General features: G+C 41.6%; 1 protein-coding gene across 2 annotated transcripts in view; it reads left to right on the top strand.

The window, feature by feature from the left end:
- PDE11A (phosphodiesterase 11A) overlaps nt 1-16,604 on the top strand; it is a 443,979-nt gene that overhangs the window by 152,681 nt on the left and 274,694 nt on the right. For both annotated transcript variants that reach the window (XM_055289828.2, XM_063644786.1), the window contains exon 3: nt 10,790-10,879. In XM_055289828.2, coding sequence (XP_055145803.1) covers nt 10,790-10,879 — 90 coding nt within the window. The remainder of the gene's footprint in view (nt 1-10,789; nt 10,880-16,604) is intronic.

Genomic DNA, 16,604 nt, shown 5'->3' with positions numbered 1-16,604 from the left:
TTGTGGGGGTGGACATAGGACCAAATAGAAATAAGGTTATTGAGTGATATGAGTAGTACCTGCATGATTCAAGCACTCAGTAGACCAAAGCCTCTAAAAAGTCAAAGAAAATAGGTGTTGATGCTACTAGGCTACTTGCCAGGAACTGAATTCAGCATCTCTGCCCCTGGATAGCCTCCTAGGGATATTTTAGCCAATACTAGCTTGTAGGAGAGGGGCTAGAGTAGTGGAAGGGGGCTCATTCCAACCTCCCTGGGGTCCCAGCTTTAATACTCAGGGACAGAAGTAGAAGCATCTCGATCTCCTTGTCCTAAGAAGGGAACATGGAAGAAGAGTGATGAGGACACCTAGACAGGAGAAGGGGAGCCTGTAAAGATTCATGCTTTAGGATGTGTTCTGCCCCAAATTTGGACCAGTGAGGAGCCCACCTTGGGTTTGCTTTCCTTGCTTCCCTCCCCACATCTCTGATCCATTATCTTGTCCTTGTTTCTGTCTCCAAAAAACAAAGCTGCTTCTTCTTCTTTATTTGCCCTTTTGTTCTCCCTTGTCTTTTGTGAATGAAGTCCCCCACCCTATTCTTCAGAATGTCAATTCTCATAGTGGACAATTTCAAAAGGCATGTAATTGGATCATCTATTCCACTACATTTTTTTTTTTTTTTTTTTTTTTGGAGATGGCGTCTCACTCTTTCACCCAGGCTGGAGTGCAGTGGCACAATCTCAGCTCAGTGCAACCTCTACCTCCCAGCTTCAAGTGATTCTCCTACCTCAGCCTCCTGAGTAGCTGGGACTACAGGTGCGTGCCACCATGGCCAGCTAATTTTTGTATTTTTGGTAGAGACAGGGTTTCACCATGTTGGCCAGGCTAGTCTGGAACTCCTGACCTTAAGTGATCCACCTGCCTCGGCCTCCCAAAGTGCTAGGATTACAGGCATGAACCACCGCGCCTGGCACCATTACAATTTTTAAAACAATATTTTATATTTATTTGTATCTTTTGGAGACTGTTTTCTTTGAAAAGGGCAGAACACTGGTAGAAAAAGGCATGCCTTAGCCAAGGGCATATATTTTGGTACGAACTAACAAGAGTCATTTATGATTCTGATTCTTAAAATAAAAGCTCCACCTTTTTATCTTTATTGAATTTATGTAGAAACAAAATTGCGGTGAATGAAGCTACACCTCTGGAAGCAGGGCTTTCCCCTGGAATCTCTGGAAAACTCCAAACTCATTTAAAAATTATTTTTAATATTGTATTCCTAAAAATGCTCCGAAAGTATTTCATCGTATGAAAATAATGTGACTGCTTTCATATTTTGATATGTTATTTTCTAAATTACTCTACTTGAAGAGTTTATTTAGCATTTGAATCACAACTATCTTAAAACATCCCCAGTTCCAAATCAGTGGGCTCCAAATCAGTGAAGCTTTATCATATAGTTACTGCCTGAGGGCAGAAGTGACTTTAAGAGTCCTGTTTTCAGAATCTACACAAAGGGAGGAGGTGTTATCTGTAGGTGGGCAAACCTTTTTTTCGCCTGTTCATTTAGCTGACAGTGATGTGGCTCTTCAAGCTGTTTTGCCTTCTACAAGTAGGGTCCACAAACGGGATGGCCCCCTTCACTAAGATTCTCCAGTGTAGACCCCCAGCATTCTTTAATGATGTATAATTGGACCAGACCACACAATGGGGCTTTAATAGCCTTTCTCTGTGGCTTGCAAGTTTGAAAAGGCTGGCTACCTACTCTTTTTTTTGTGTACATTGATGGAAGGCCCAGTGCTCAAATTCTGTGCATATTAGTGATATTTTAATGAGTTTCCAGGGCTAAAGTGACTTTTTTACACTGTTTAATGATTTTCAGTTCAACTCTCTGAGTGGGATGTTGTAAAGATTAATTAGCCAATGTTCATAAAGTGCTTTCAAGCCGAAAAGTGCTGCACAAGCGTGTACAGACTCATTAGCTTCTTAGTCATTAAGGCTTTTTAGACCTTTGGCATTCTGAAACTACATAGTGAAGGCCAAATTAGTTGGTTTTTTTGGAAATGAGGGACTTCAGAAAGAGCAGAATAGCAGAATAGAGCGATATATATATATATGTATTTTAAGACATCTGTAGCACTGGGACTGAAAAAAAAGATAAAAATATTTTGTTTTTCATTTTCTATTTCTACATTGCTTCAGTTTTTCTTACTGCCTCTTTTCAAAAATGTGTTTGCCTACTTCTCCTGCACATTTCTTTTTTTTTTTTTTTTGATTCTGCAGGGTATTTAATATATTTTTTTTTATTATACTTTAGGTTTTAGGGTACATGTGCACAATGTGCAGGTTTGTTACATATGTATCCATGTGCCATGTTGATTTCCTGCACCCATTAACTCGTCATTTAGCATTAGGTATATCTCCTAATGCTGTCCCTCCCCCCTCCCCCCACCCCACAACAGTCCCCGGAGTGTGATGTTCCCCTTCCTGTGTCCATGAGTTCTCATTGTTCAATTCCCACCTATGAGTGAGAACATGTGGTGTTTGGTTTTTTGTCCTTGCGATAGTTTACTGAGAATGATGTTTTCCAGTTTCATCCATGTCCCTACAAAGGACACGAACTCATCATTTTTTATGGCTGCATAGTATTCCATGGTGTATATGTGCCACATTTTCTTAATCCAGTCTATCGTTGTTGGACATTTGGGTTGGTTCCAAGTCTTTGCTATTGTGAATAGTGCCGCAATAAACATACGTGTGCATGTGTCTTTATAGCAGCATGATTTATGGTCTTTTGGGTATATACCCAGTAATGGGATGGCTGGGTCAAATGGTATTTCTAGTTCTAGATCCCTGAGGAATCGCCACACTGACTTCCACAATGGTTGAACTAGTTTACAGTCCCACCAACAGTGTAAAAGTGTTCCTATTTCTCCACATCCTCTCCAGCACCTGTTGTTTCCTGATTTTTTAATGTTGGCCCTTCTAACTGGTGTGAGATGGTATCTCACTGTGGTTTTGATTTGCATTTCTCTGATGGCCAGTGATGATGAGCATTTTTTGGCTGCATAAATGTCTTCTTTTGAGAAGTGTCTGTTCATGTCCTTTGCCCACTTTTTGATGGGGTTGTTTGTTTTTTTCTTGTAAATTTGTTTGAGTTCATTGTAGATTCTGGATATTAGCCCTTTGTCAGATGAGTAGGTTGCAAAAATTTTCTCCCATTCTGTAGGTTGCCTGTTCACTCTGATGGTAGTTTCTTTTGCTGTGCAGAAGCTCTTTAGTTTAATTAGATACCATTTGTCAATTTTGGCTTTTGTTGCCATTGCTTTTGGTGTTTTAGACATGAAGTCCTTGCCCACGCCTATGTCCTGAATAGTATTGCCTAGGTTTTCTTGTAGGATTTTAATGGTTTTAGGTCTAACATTTAAGTCTTTAATCCATCTTGAATTAATTTTTGTATAAGGTGTAAGGAAGGGATCCAGTTTCAGCTTTCTACATACGGCTAGCCAGTTTTCCCAGCACCATTTATTAAATAGGGAATCCTTTCCCCATTTCTTGTTTTTGTCAGGTTTGTCAAAGATCAGATAGTTGTAGATATGCAGCATCATTTCTGAGGGCTCTGTTCTGTTCCATTGATCTATGTCTCTGTTGTGGTACCAGTACCATGCTGTTTTGGTTACTGTAGCCTTGTAGTATAGTTTGAAGTCAGGTAGCGTGATGCCTCCAGCTTTGTTCTTTTGGCTTAGGATTGACTTGGTGATGCGGGCTCTTTTTTGGTTCCATATGAACTTCAAAGTAGTTTTTTCCAGTTCTGTGAAGAAAGTCATTGGTAGCTTGATGGGGATGGCATTGAATCTATAAATTACCTTGGGCAGTATGGCCATTTTCACGATATTGATTCTTCCAACCCATGAGCATGGAATGTTCTTCCATTTGTTTGTATCCTCTTTTATTTCATTGAGCAGTGGTTTGTAGTTCTCCTTGAAGAGGTCCTTCACATCCCTTGTAAGTTGGATTCCTAGGTATTTTATTCTCTTTGAAGCAATTGTGAATGGGAGTTCACTCATGATTTGGCTCTCTGTTTGTCTGTTATTGGTGTACAAGAATGCTTGTGATTTTTGTACATTGATTTTGTATCCTGAGACTTTGCTGAAGTTGCTAATCAGCTTAAGGAGATTTCTCCATAGATCATACTGTCATATGCATATACATTGTGCAATTGAGTCTGACCCCAGAGGGCTGAATTGTCATGCCAATGAATGACACAGGGTAGAACATTTCCTACATTAACAAAGATTCCCTCTCAGTGTGCAATGAGTCATGAAGGTATAATATTGTCTCCATCCACGGTAATGTTTGGCCAGTATATACATTGGAGGTTACCATGATTCAATTAAGCCTTTGATAGAGGCTGACAAAATACAAATTGGCTACCAATAACACAAAGAAGACCTAAAAGAAACCGGAGACAAAGGCAGATAATCTACCAAGATTTTGATTGGCAGCTGGCTTTTTAGCAGCATAAGTTGCACTTGATAAGGGAATAGTATCTTTTAAGTACTGAGAGAAAATTAACTGTAAGCCTAGGATTGCATACCCAACTACCTTACCTTTTAAGATTGATTATAAAATAAACATATTTTCATACAAAACTAAAAGCATTTATCACCAATGCTAAAAGATACTCTAAAGGATTGTCTTTGGAAAAAAAATAAAACTATATCACAGAAAGAAGGAAGGAGATGTTGGAAGGAATGAGGAGGAAAAAACTGGTACACATGTGGGTAAATCTAAACAAACATTAATAATAACAATAATAATAATGTCCAATAGGGCCAACATTTGGAAGGCCTTAACAGGGAGTTGAAATTTGAACTTTAGCCTATATTTTTGTGAAAATATTGAAGGAATTTGAGCTGGCTAGTAATCATCTCAGGGATATAGTTGAAACTAGTGGTAAACTTGAAAATAGTAATGGTGTCATGTAATTTTGTGTACGGGCTGCATGTTAACCCAGGGCCTGATGGGAGAAGGCAGTCAGGCGGCTCTTGTTAAATTGAGCTGATCTGTGCATTCCCAGTACAGTGAGTAGGATGTTCATTTTGCCATTTGCTTTTGTTTGGATGCTGTTATAGAAACATTAACTTGAAAAACTGGAGTACACAAAACAAGACAGCAGGAGTCTCTTTTGCCATTCAAAATGCCACGTTAAATGCCTTGTAATTGGCTTAAAATGGCAGAGTTTTTGTTGTTTTTCTCTCCACTAAAGGATAAGAATTTGAAGTATATTGTGATATAAGGGGTTTGTTACATTTGTATGAGAAAATTTCATGAAAGTGACATTTGCTAGATGTGTAAAATGGAGGAAGATTGTGGAGTTGCTTTTCCTGAGGTTGTGACAAGTAAATACCATTCATCTGTCAGGACTAAATTGAGGGGTGCTTTGTCAGACACAGTGGGGTAGATGAAAAGAATTAATACCAATCTGATTTGCGTGCTTTCTTGATAGTACATTGTACTATTCATGAAGAATAGCTTATACTGCTTGGAAAAAGTATTTGCAAATTCTAAATTTTTAGATTAAAAACTAGGTTTAACAGAAACAAGATTGGATGAGGATGAAGAGATTTGCGATTGACTGACAGTTTGATGTGGGGCTGTTCCTAGGCTCCTGGAGACACTGCAGTGTTCCCACTGGGCTAAGACTGGAACCTCTCTAGCCATGTGTGGAACACAGCCTGGTTCCCGGTCCCTGATTCATTTTCCACTCTATAGCTGGAGCCACACCACAGGACCCTCACCTGTAGGCCCAGCTTTGCCACAGCCCCTATCTATGAGCATTTCTGTGTCTCATTAAAACATAGTGCCTCGCATTTCATACCTGATTGGCCCCTTCTTTTCTTCGGCCATTTCCCTCCCTTTCACTACCAAGAGTATAAGCTGATCCTTAAAGTTCCACCTGGAGGCGAGGGCCCTGCTACCTGCTGACAGGCTCAGTTTCTTTTCTGCCCAAACTTTCTGCTCTGGCCTTCATAGCCACACTCTGATTCCTATCAATGTGGTCTGCTCTCTACCTAGGATTTCCCTTACACCAACTGCTAGACAAATTGCCTCCTGAGAATGGTTGCCTTGTTATCTCTGGAAACCGGGTTTTGCCTGCTCTACCAGAACTGCTTCCTGCTTCTGCAGTCTCCTATGACTGCTCATACACTGGAATAATGGACTGCTAGTCTTAGTCATCTATCTTGCATTGCAGTTAACCAGACTATCATATTAATGGTATGAAAGACATGTATGACTTTGGGAAGCAGGAGAATGTAGAAGTTAAGAAGGTAGATCCTAGGATTAGGCCACTTGGATTCTAAATTCAGCTTCCCCATTTACTATCTAGGTGACATTGTTAAGATTCGTAAAGGGTCTGATTTTACTATACTGTACATGCAGGCTAGCAAGTTAGTCTGCCACAGTCTCATGGATGCTGACAGAAGACATAAGACTCCTGGATCAGTGAGAAAAAAAATAGTTTATTACTCACAACAATAGCAATAGTTTGAGCATCAGCATTTTTGCTGGTTCCCTGACCCCAGTAATAGCACATATAGTAGATTGCCTGACAGCAGAGGAACCTGAATGTAAGCAACCCAAATCTTTTATAATGAACAGTGAGCCTGCCTGACCTCTGTCTAGAGGGAGATATTGTCTTTATTATACTGGATAGTAAACACTTCCGTTCTTTGCTCTGAAAGGAGACAGTATCTCTATCTTCCAAGGCTGTTCATTGTATAAGCATTCCAGAAAGATACAGCCAGTGCCTCTCTTTGCCACGTGTGCAGAAACATAAAATATCCAAGAGAATTATCTCCCAAGAACTTTGGGTAAGTTCTTAAAGCCTCAGTTTTCTAATCTGCAAACTGGGATTAACGGTAAGACATAAGTGAATATAAAACAGATATAATGCATATATGATGCTTAACATCATCCCTGACACATAGCATCATGCCTGACATGATGACAGAAGGGCTTAGCCAATGTCAATTACTATTATAAATTATTTTTTCTTGAATAAGGTGCAAGCATGTTTACTGAATTCTTTGTTTTCTGTAGTAAATAAAATATTACAGCCCAATGATGTTTCACATTATTTGAATCACCAAAGATTAGAACTAAAAAAGACCATAAACCTGGCATTTACAGATAAGAAAATAGGTTCAGAGCTTATATGATTTGTTGCATTTCACACAGCAAAACTGTAAAAAGAACAAAGATTATTGATTTAGAATTCAGATTCTTTTTAATTTAACATAATACCTGGAAGTCAGTAAATATTGGAATTACAAATGAAGTGAAGCAAGCCTATGATATGTTAGAAAACATTCACATGTTCATTTGGTCACTCTCCTCTTACTTGCTTGACTTACCAACCACCTTAAATTTGTCCCCTGAAGGCAAAAATAAATAAAACAAATAAGTGGTGGAAAGTTAAAATAAGTAACCCACATCTCCTCCTTGCTTTTATGCCTGTTATAGTCACTGTCTCCATGGCAGAAAAAAACAAAGAGCCAAAAACAAAACCTCCAGAAAACTACAAGGAAAGTGCTTGCTCTATGTGTAGGTGATATTGAAAGTGGTCCCATTCTGCCTAAAGGCAGGGAAATTCGAATGGAATATCTGGCAGCTTTATGCCAACGCTTTATCTTGGGTTATGGACAGACTTTCTAAGGCATGAGGGGGAGTAGCAAGAAAGGGGAAAGTAGGGGGTAACAGAAATAACATCTAGTTCCAGAAGGCAACATGTGAAAATCCAGGGAAGGAATTTATCCCCAAAACATCTGTAAAAATCATTGATTTTTGTACGTCTTCTTAATTCTGAACCCATTGTTTCTCTATCTTCTTTAAAAATGAGGTCATAGCTTTAGTTTTTACATGGCTCTGAAATTCTTTCCAGGACCCCAGGTCAAAGTTGATCATGCCCAGGTAACCAAAGAAAGATTTTAATAGGAAATTCAGTGATAGGGAATGTGAATTGCCCTTCATCTTTTGTGTACCTCAAGTCCTCTGCATATTAACCTGGCACTCCAGGTGATTCTGTTCTGGATGTTCCGGGTGCCTCACAAGTGCTTCCTGAGTTGGTGGAGGCTGCTGTCATCCCTCACCCACAGCGGGCACTGCACTGCCCTCTGCTGGATACAGAAGGAATTGCTCTATTTTGCCGGCGCTTTGTACCTCTTCCTAGGGCACCATTGTGTGTGCGTGCGTGCGTGCGTGCGTGCGTGTGTCAGAGAGAGACAGAGAGACATAGAGAGTCTATGATATAAACATGCTTTTTTCCCTCTTGCTTTAGAGAAGTCCCAAGTATGTCACTTGTTTTATCTACATTGTGAAGAATTTAGGGAAATAGTTCTGTCAGTTTTTACTTGGAGCATTCTATCTCTCTGGAATCAGAGATTCTGGAGATGAATTTGTTGAGAGTGCAAGGCAGTAGTAAATATCCCTATGCCTAAACCTCCATGATGAGAAAGTCTTTGTTAGGGGTAGGTCCATCACGGCTGGGTGTTTCTGCCCATAGGAGGACTTCTCCATCATAGGCTCCCAGCCTTTCCTCATCAGGCTTCTGCAGAAGCATCCCACTAGTATGATTTGTGTCCAGTTATGTCTACACAGTGGCAGACACAATTAGAGCTCTGTCGCAGAAGGCTGCCGGGCCTGCTGACCCCTGAGTTCCCACTGGGCCCATCCTGACAGTGAGAGGTGACAGCGTGCTGGCAGTCCTCACAGCCCTCGCTCACTCTCGGCACCTCCTCTGCCTGGGCTCCCACTTTGGTGGCACTTGAGGAGCCCTTCAGCCCACCGCTGCACTGTGGGAGCCCCTTTCTGGGCTGGCCAAGGCGGGAGCCGGCTCCCTCAGCTTGCAGAGAGGTGTGGAGGGAGAGGCGCGAGCAGGAACCAGGGCTGTGCGTGGTGCTTGCGGGCCGGCTGGAGTTCCAGGTGGGCGTGGGCTTGGCGGGCCCCCCCACTCGGAGCAGCTGGCTGGCCCTGCCAGCCCTGGGCAGTGAGGGGCTTAGCACCCAGGCCAGCGGCTGTGGAGGGTGTACTGGGTCCCCCAGCAGTGCCGACCCAGCAGCACTGCACTCGATTTCTCACCGGACCTTAGCTGCCTTCCCGCGGGGCAGGGCTCGGGACCTGCAGCCCGCCATGCCTGAGCCTCCCACCCCCTCCATGGGCTCCTGTGCGGCCCGAGCCTCCCCGACAAGCGCCACCCCCTGCTCCACGGCGCCCAGTCCCATTGACCACCCAAGGACTGAGGAGTGCGAGCGCAGGGCGCGGGACTGGCAGGCAGCTCCACCTGCAGCCCTGGTGCAGGATCCACTGGGTGAAGCCAGCTGGGCTCCTGAGTCTGGTGGAGATGTGGAGAACCTTTATGTCTAGCTCAGGGATTGTAAATACACCAATCAGCACCCTGTGTCTAGCTCAGGGTCTGTGAATGCACCAATTGACACTCTGTATCTAGCTGCCCTGGTGGGGCCTTGGAGAACCTTTATGTCTAGCTCAAGGATTGTAAATACACCAGTCGGCACTCTGGATCTAGCTCAAGGTTTGCAAACACACCAATCAGCACCCTGCATCTAGCTCAAGCTTTGTGAGTGCACCAATCGACACTCTGTATCTAGCTGCTCTGGTGGGGCCTTGGAGAACATTTGTGTCAATACTCTGTATCTAACTGATCTGACGGGGACGTGGAGAACCTTTATGTCTAGCTCAGGGATTGTAAACACACCAATCAGTACCCTGTCAAAACAGACCACTCGGCTCTACCAATCAGCAGGATGTGGGTGGGGCCAGATAAGAGAATAAAAGCAGGCTGCCCGAGCTAGCAGTGCCAACCCGCTCGGGTCCCCTTCCACACTGTGGAAGCTTTGTTCTTTCGCTCTTTGCAATAAATCTTGCTACTGCTCACTCTTCGGGTCCACACCGCTTTTATGAGCTGTAACACTCACCGTAAAAGTCTGCAGCTTCACTCCTGAAGCCAGCGAGACCACGAGCCCACTGGGAGGAACGAACAACTCCAGACGCGCCGCCTTAAGAACTGTAACACTCACCGGGAAGGTCTGCAGCTTCACTCCTGAGCCAGCGAGACCACGAACCCGCCAGAAGGAAGAAACTCCGAACACATCCGAACATCAGAAAGAACAAACTCCAGACGCGCCACCTTAAGAGCTGTAACACTCACCGCGAGGGTCTGCGGCTTCATTCTTGAAGTCAGTGAGACCAAGAACCCACCAATTCCGGACACAACAGGCGTATTTAAAACTGGTAGCAGTTAGGTCTAGAATCAAGCTGAAATCCCTGCTACGGATGTGAATTGTATGCCATATACATATGGTATATGCCATATGCCAACAAAAGAATTGACTTATACCCTGCCTACCTCCAAATGTGAGTATGGGCACATGCTTTAAATTCCAGGTATATCACAGTTCGTTTACTTATTTATCCTTCTTTTATCCAAGAAATAATACAAGCTGCTTTAGGCACAGTTCCTATGTCACAGCCCTCATAATCTGTTGCTTCACTTTGTCTTCATAGATGTGAATTCTCTAGTTAAAGCTTGATTTACAACATATTTTAGTTAACTTTGAAAAATATTCATTCTGAAGTTAAAATACTAGTATCAACAACTCTCTGTACTCAATCTCTATAGATGCAAATACAGTATTACAATCAGGCATATAGAGGAAGTGTGGAATTTAGTCTACAAGGGATATATCAATGTTCTTATGTTTTAATGTTCTTACTACTCTCTTTGTCCCAGGTTATGCAGATGTATCTTCCGTTTTGTGGAATCGCCATATCTAACGCTCAGCTCTTTGCTGCCTCAAGGAAAGAATATGAAAGAAGCAGAGTGAGTAAATAAAAACATGGTTGACACTCCTCAATACTTTCCTTCTGGTTTCTGTAAGTCATTATGTCTTTTAAAAACAGCCAATGAATGATCTTTGAATAGTATAGGAATCTTTTTTATTTGTATAATTCTGCAAGGCTGTGGTTGAAGATACACTTTAAGCAATAAGCCCAGATGGAAGTGGATACACATTATCTGTTGTTATTTGGGGGAAGGGGTACAAACTTCTTTTAAAAATGAAATTGGCTGGGCACGATGGTTTAAGCCTGTAATCCCAGCACTTTGGGAGGCCGAGGTGAGTGAATCACCTGAGGTCAGGAGTTCAAGACCAGCCTGGCCAACATGGTGAAACCTTATCTCTACTAAAAATACAAAAATTAGCCGGGCGTGGTGGTGGTGCCTGTAGTCCCAGCTACTCGGGCGGCTGAGGCAGGAGAATTGCTTGAACCCAGGAGGTGGAGGTCACAGTGAGTGGAGATCGCACCACTGCACTCCAGCCTAGGTGACAGAGGGAGACTCCATCTCACATCTATACTATAAGGCAGCAGATATATCCTTGCTTACTTATGGCTTTGAAGCAATAACACAATTTGGTGATGCTTTTACAACTAAGTTCCTTTAAGAAGCAAGTTATGCTACAAACATGATCTTACCCCCACTTCCCAGATTTTATTTTTGAATTGAAACAATTTTTGGATTGAAACAATTTTTGAATTGAAAGTTTCTGAAAGTGCCCCTCACTAGATACTTGGAACAATAATGCAAAGACTATTTTATAGTATTATAAAGAAACACTTAGAGAGCTCATTTATACCTTCAGGAGCTATAGATCTAAGTTGCAAAAAAGGCAAAGTCTAGTACTCAAAAAATGCTAAATTATCAAATAGAGATTAAATTATATTATACTCATTCTAATTTTAAATATAGGAAGATTACTGGAACAACTTAGAAATATATTTAACAAAATGATGTTCAAAAATTTTTGAAACCCTTAATCTGGGCATCAAGTTGATTAAAATTTCATTTGCTAATTATGATTTATGGATTTTTTATCAGTAAACAGATGAACATAGTTGACTAATATAGCCATGGTCCTTAGCATGGCATACCACATCTTTTCTCTGATTTGATCTTCTTTTCATCTTTAGCCCCATGTCTTACCATGCTCCTGCTTTCATCTGGAACTCCAGCAATATAGTCCCCAATTTCCAGCAAACAATCTGTTTCATTTGATCATACCTTTAGCCATATTCCTCCCTCTACCTTCAGTGCCTCATGTCAATCCCACTCCTTCCAACCACACCATCTGCCTCACACATTCTTCAGGACCCAGCTCAGCTTTCTGATTAATCTTTCCTTCTTCACTTACGGTTTTGCCTTGTATCTACTGCCACTATTCTATTATGAATACCTATCACACTGTATTATGATATTTAAGGAGGGCCCACCTCTCCAAATACATTTTGAACTCCTTAAGTGAAGCTTCATGTATGATTAGTCTTTGCATTCTTGTGTATGGCACAATTAATTTATTCATTCAACAAGTATTGATTGTGTAGTTCCCTTCACATGCTGTCTATCCAAATCCCCGCCCTTATGGAACTTACTATTCATGAGAACAATACATATTAGATAAGAAAACAATTTTTTAAAATTGCATAGTATAGGTAGCGATAAATACTTCAAGGAAAAATAAAGTGAGATAAAGGGATAAAGGGTTGAGAAAGGGTGGGTTGGGAGGACATTTATTTTAGAGGGTTATCAAAAAGGTCTCTATAAGGAGATGATCTACAAGCAGAAACTTGAATGAAAAGAAGGAGCAAAGCCACACGAAGGTCTGGGGAGAGCATTTCTGGCCATGGAATACCAAATACTAAGGATTTGGGGCAGGAGAAAGCTTGTTCAGTGTGTTTAGAGAGCAGAGAGAAAGGGAGAGAGTGAAAGGGAAAAAAACTAAAATGAGGACGTGGAGGCAGGCCAGATGGTAGAAAAGCCTGTGGGCATGGCAAGGGCTTTGGCTTTCATTCTGAGTGTAATGGAAAGCCATTAGACGATTTTGAGCTGAGTCTGACTGACTTTTAATGGAGTTCACTCTGGCCTCCCTGGAGACAATAAACTGGCTGAGGAGGGAGGGAGAAGGCTGGAGCAGTGAGAGGACTTAAGAAAGAATTGCACTGAAGTCAAAAAATAATATGGCTGGGACTAGGGCAGCGAGAAGTGACAGATTTCCTCCAAAATCAGTGGTGAAATCTATGGGGGCTTGCTGATACGGGAGATGAGTGAAAGAGACTCTTGGCTGGCACAGCTGGCAAGTAAACAGTTGGATACAGGAGTCTAAAGTTCTGGGAAGATGTCAGGACTGGAGATTGAGATTTGGGAACCAGCAGCATATAAACGCTATTTAAAGCCAGGGATCTAGCTGGGTTAATTTAGGGAAGAATATGTAGATAAGAGAATGGAAAGCTCCAAGGACACGTCTAGGAGCAAAAGAAGGTCACTAGAAGGAGGGACAAAATGCAGATACTCATTTCCTGGAAGGCAAGTGACATCAAGAAGCAAGGCCTATTCAACTGTGTAAAATGCTTCCATTATCTGTTGAATTGGATATTGTCACGCACGTCTGTGTGAAGAGAGTCCACCAACAGGCTTTATGTGAGCAACAAGTCTGTTTATTTCACCTGGGTGCAGGCAGGCTGAGTCTGAAAAAGGAGTCAGCAGAGGATGGTGGGATTATCATTGGTTCTTACAGGTTTGGGATAGGCAAACAAAGTACATTCTTAAGGGCAGGGGAGAATATTACAAAGTACCTTCTTAAGGGCAGGGGAGAATATATCGTATCAGGATGGAGCAGGAACAAATCACAATGGTGGAATGTCATCACTTAAGGCTATTTTCACTTCTTTTGTGGATCTTCAGTTGCTTCAGACCATCTGGATGTATACTTGCAAGTCACAAGGGATATGATGGCTTAGCTTGGGCTCAGAGGCCTGACAGATATTATCTTAGATTTTCTTCTCTTTTTCTCCTATCCTGGAGCTAGTCTGCATTGTTATTTGTAAAACTTCCATCACTCGTTAATAAAGCAATTTTAAATTAGAAACAATAAAATTACTATAATGTGATTTGTCGGTGCAAGACTCAAGGCACAATTAGTTTTTCCTCTGAGATAAATGTTCTTGTATGTGGATCCCAGAGGCTCTCTCCATGCAATCACAACAAATTGAAGTTAAATAATTGCTCAGTTAATATGATCCATCAGAAGAAATAGTCTAGATGATTAAAGAAATAATGTTTTCCCCATTAATAACAGGGCTTTTTGCTTGTAATTACTGAGACAATTGACTCATTTTTAATGTCTGAACATGAAATTACTGTTCATTGATACCTTACAGAGATTTGCTGTCCAAATGCCAAATATCAAGATTCACTTAAAAGTTTTTTCACCTTTTGATGTTCTTGTTTGCTTTGGGATCATGGAGCAATATGGTCCTCAGCTCTGTTCAGTCTTTCTTTAGAGTTAATGTAACCACCCAGTGGGTTCACTTTGCCTACTGCCTAGACAAAGCTGATTTCTCAAGACAGGGGAATTGCAATAGAGAAAGAGTAATTCACACAGAGTCGGCTGTGCCAGAGACCAGAGTTTTATTTTACTCAAATCAGTCTCCCTGGATCAGAGTTTTTAAGGATAATTTGGTGGGTGGGGGAAGGCCCGTGAGTAGGGAATGCTGATTGGTTGGGTCAGAGATGAAATCATAGGGAATTGAAACTGTCCTCTTGCCCTGAGTTAGCTCATGGATGGGGGGGTCACAAGATCAGATGAGCCAATTTGTCGATCTGGGTGGTGCCAGCTGATCCATCAGGTACAGGGTCTGCAAAATATCTCAAGCACTGATCTGAGGAGCAGTTTAGGAAGAGTCAGCTGTATGACTTCTAAGCCATAATTTCTGATCTTGTGGCTAATTTGTTAGTCCTACAAAGGCATTCTAGTCCCCAGGGAAGAAGGAGGTTTGTTTTGGGAAAGGGATATTATCATCTTTGTTTTAAACAATAAACTATAAACTCTGTTCCTCCCACAGTTAGTTCAGCCTATGCCCAGAAATGAACAAGGACAGTTTGGAGATTAGAAGTAAGATGGAGCTGGTTAGGTCAGCCCAGTTATAATTTTGCAATGGCGATTTCAATAACCCTACCCAGGATATTTGGTCCTCTTTCAATTGCTCAGTGAACTGGACTCATTTCATGGATTTCTTAACTTATTCAAATGTTTTTTCTCTTCCTTCCTTCCGTCCTTCCTTCTTTCCTTTCTCTCTCTCTCTCTCTCTTTCTTTTTGAAATGGAGTCTCACTCTGTCATCCAGGCTGGTGTGCAGTGGCACGATCTCAGCTCACTGCAACTTCCGCCTCCCAGGTTCGAGTGATTCTCCTGCCTCAGCCTCCTGAGTAGCTGGGACTACAGGCGTGCACTACCACACCTGGCTAATTTTTTTGTATTTTTAGTAGAGACGGGGTTTCACCATGTTGCCCAGGCTGCTCTAGAACTCCTGGCCTCATGTGATCTGCCTGCCTTGGCCTCCCAAAGTGCTGGGATTATTGGCATGAGCCACCACGCCCAGCTACTCAAATGCTTTTTTACCTGAATAGATTCAGAAAAGAAATTTTCACATTTCAAACGATTTCAGGACAAATCAAATTCATTTTTGAAGTTGAAAATTAGTCATGTCCCTGAGATGATGATCAGCACCATGATGAATAGATGTAAATTTGACAATTCATGAAATCCTTTTGTGAGAGATCAGACTTGAGATTGCACCTCTTTCTACATTCTATTGAATTAAGTGCCCTCTGGGCAATTCACTGACTATGTAGTTTTCTGATTGCTCTCTGAGAGAAGCATAATGTCTACCACCTGTACATAACCTACTATTCTTAAATCTCTGGAAACATCCATGCCATTAAAAATTCCAAACAAATATTATTTATGATTTATTTTTTATTTTTCACAAATCCATACCTGACCTGAGGAAACAAACGTTATGTCAATGCAAAAAAATTGCAGCTAATTTCTTAGCTAGAGAAAACCACGGGTTACTACAAATTTTTTTTTTATTATTATACTTTAAGTTTTAGGGTACATGTAGACAATGTGCAGGTTTGTTACATATGTATCCATGTGCCATGTTGGTGTGCTGAAACCATTAACTCGTCATTTAGCATTAGGTATATCTCCTAATGCTGTCCCTCCCCCCTCCCCCCACCCCACAACAGTCCCCGGAGTGTGATGTTCCCCTTCCTGTGTCCATGTGTTCTCATTGTTCAGTTCCCACCTATGAGTGAGAACATGTGGTGCTTGGTTTTTTGTCCTTGCGATAGTTTACTGAGAATGATGGTTTCCAGTTTCATCCATGTCCCTACAAAGGACATGAACTCATCATTTTTTATGGCTGCATAGTATTCCATGGTGTATATGTGCCACATTTTCTTAATCCAGTCTATCGTTGTTGGACATTTGGGTTGGTTCCAAGTCTTTGCTATTGTGAATAGTGCCACAATAAACATACGTGTGCATGTGTCTTTATAGCAGCATGATTTATAGTCCTTTGGGTATATACCCAGTAATGGGATGGCTGGGTCAAATGGTATTTCTAGTTCTAGATCCCTGAGGAATCACCACACTGACTTCCACAATGGTCGAACTAGTTTACAGTCCCACCAACAGTGTAAAAGTG

The sequence above is a fragment of the Symphalangus syndactylus genome, chromosome 8 (assembly GCF_028878055.3).
Source record: "Symphalangus syndactylus isolate Jambi chromosome 8, NHGRI_mSymSyn1-v2.1_pri, whole genome shotgun sequence".
Taxonomy (NCBI): domain Eukaryota; kingdom Metazoa; phylum Chordata; class Mammalia; order Primates; family Hylobatidae; genus Symphalangus; species Symphalangus syndactylus.
The sequence above is the reverse complement of the archived record's forward strand: the minus strand, read 5'-3'. Positions and strand labels throughout refer to the sequence as shown.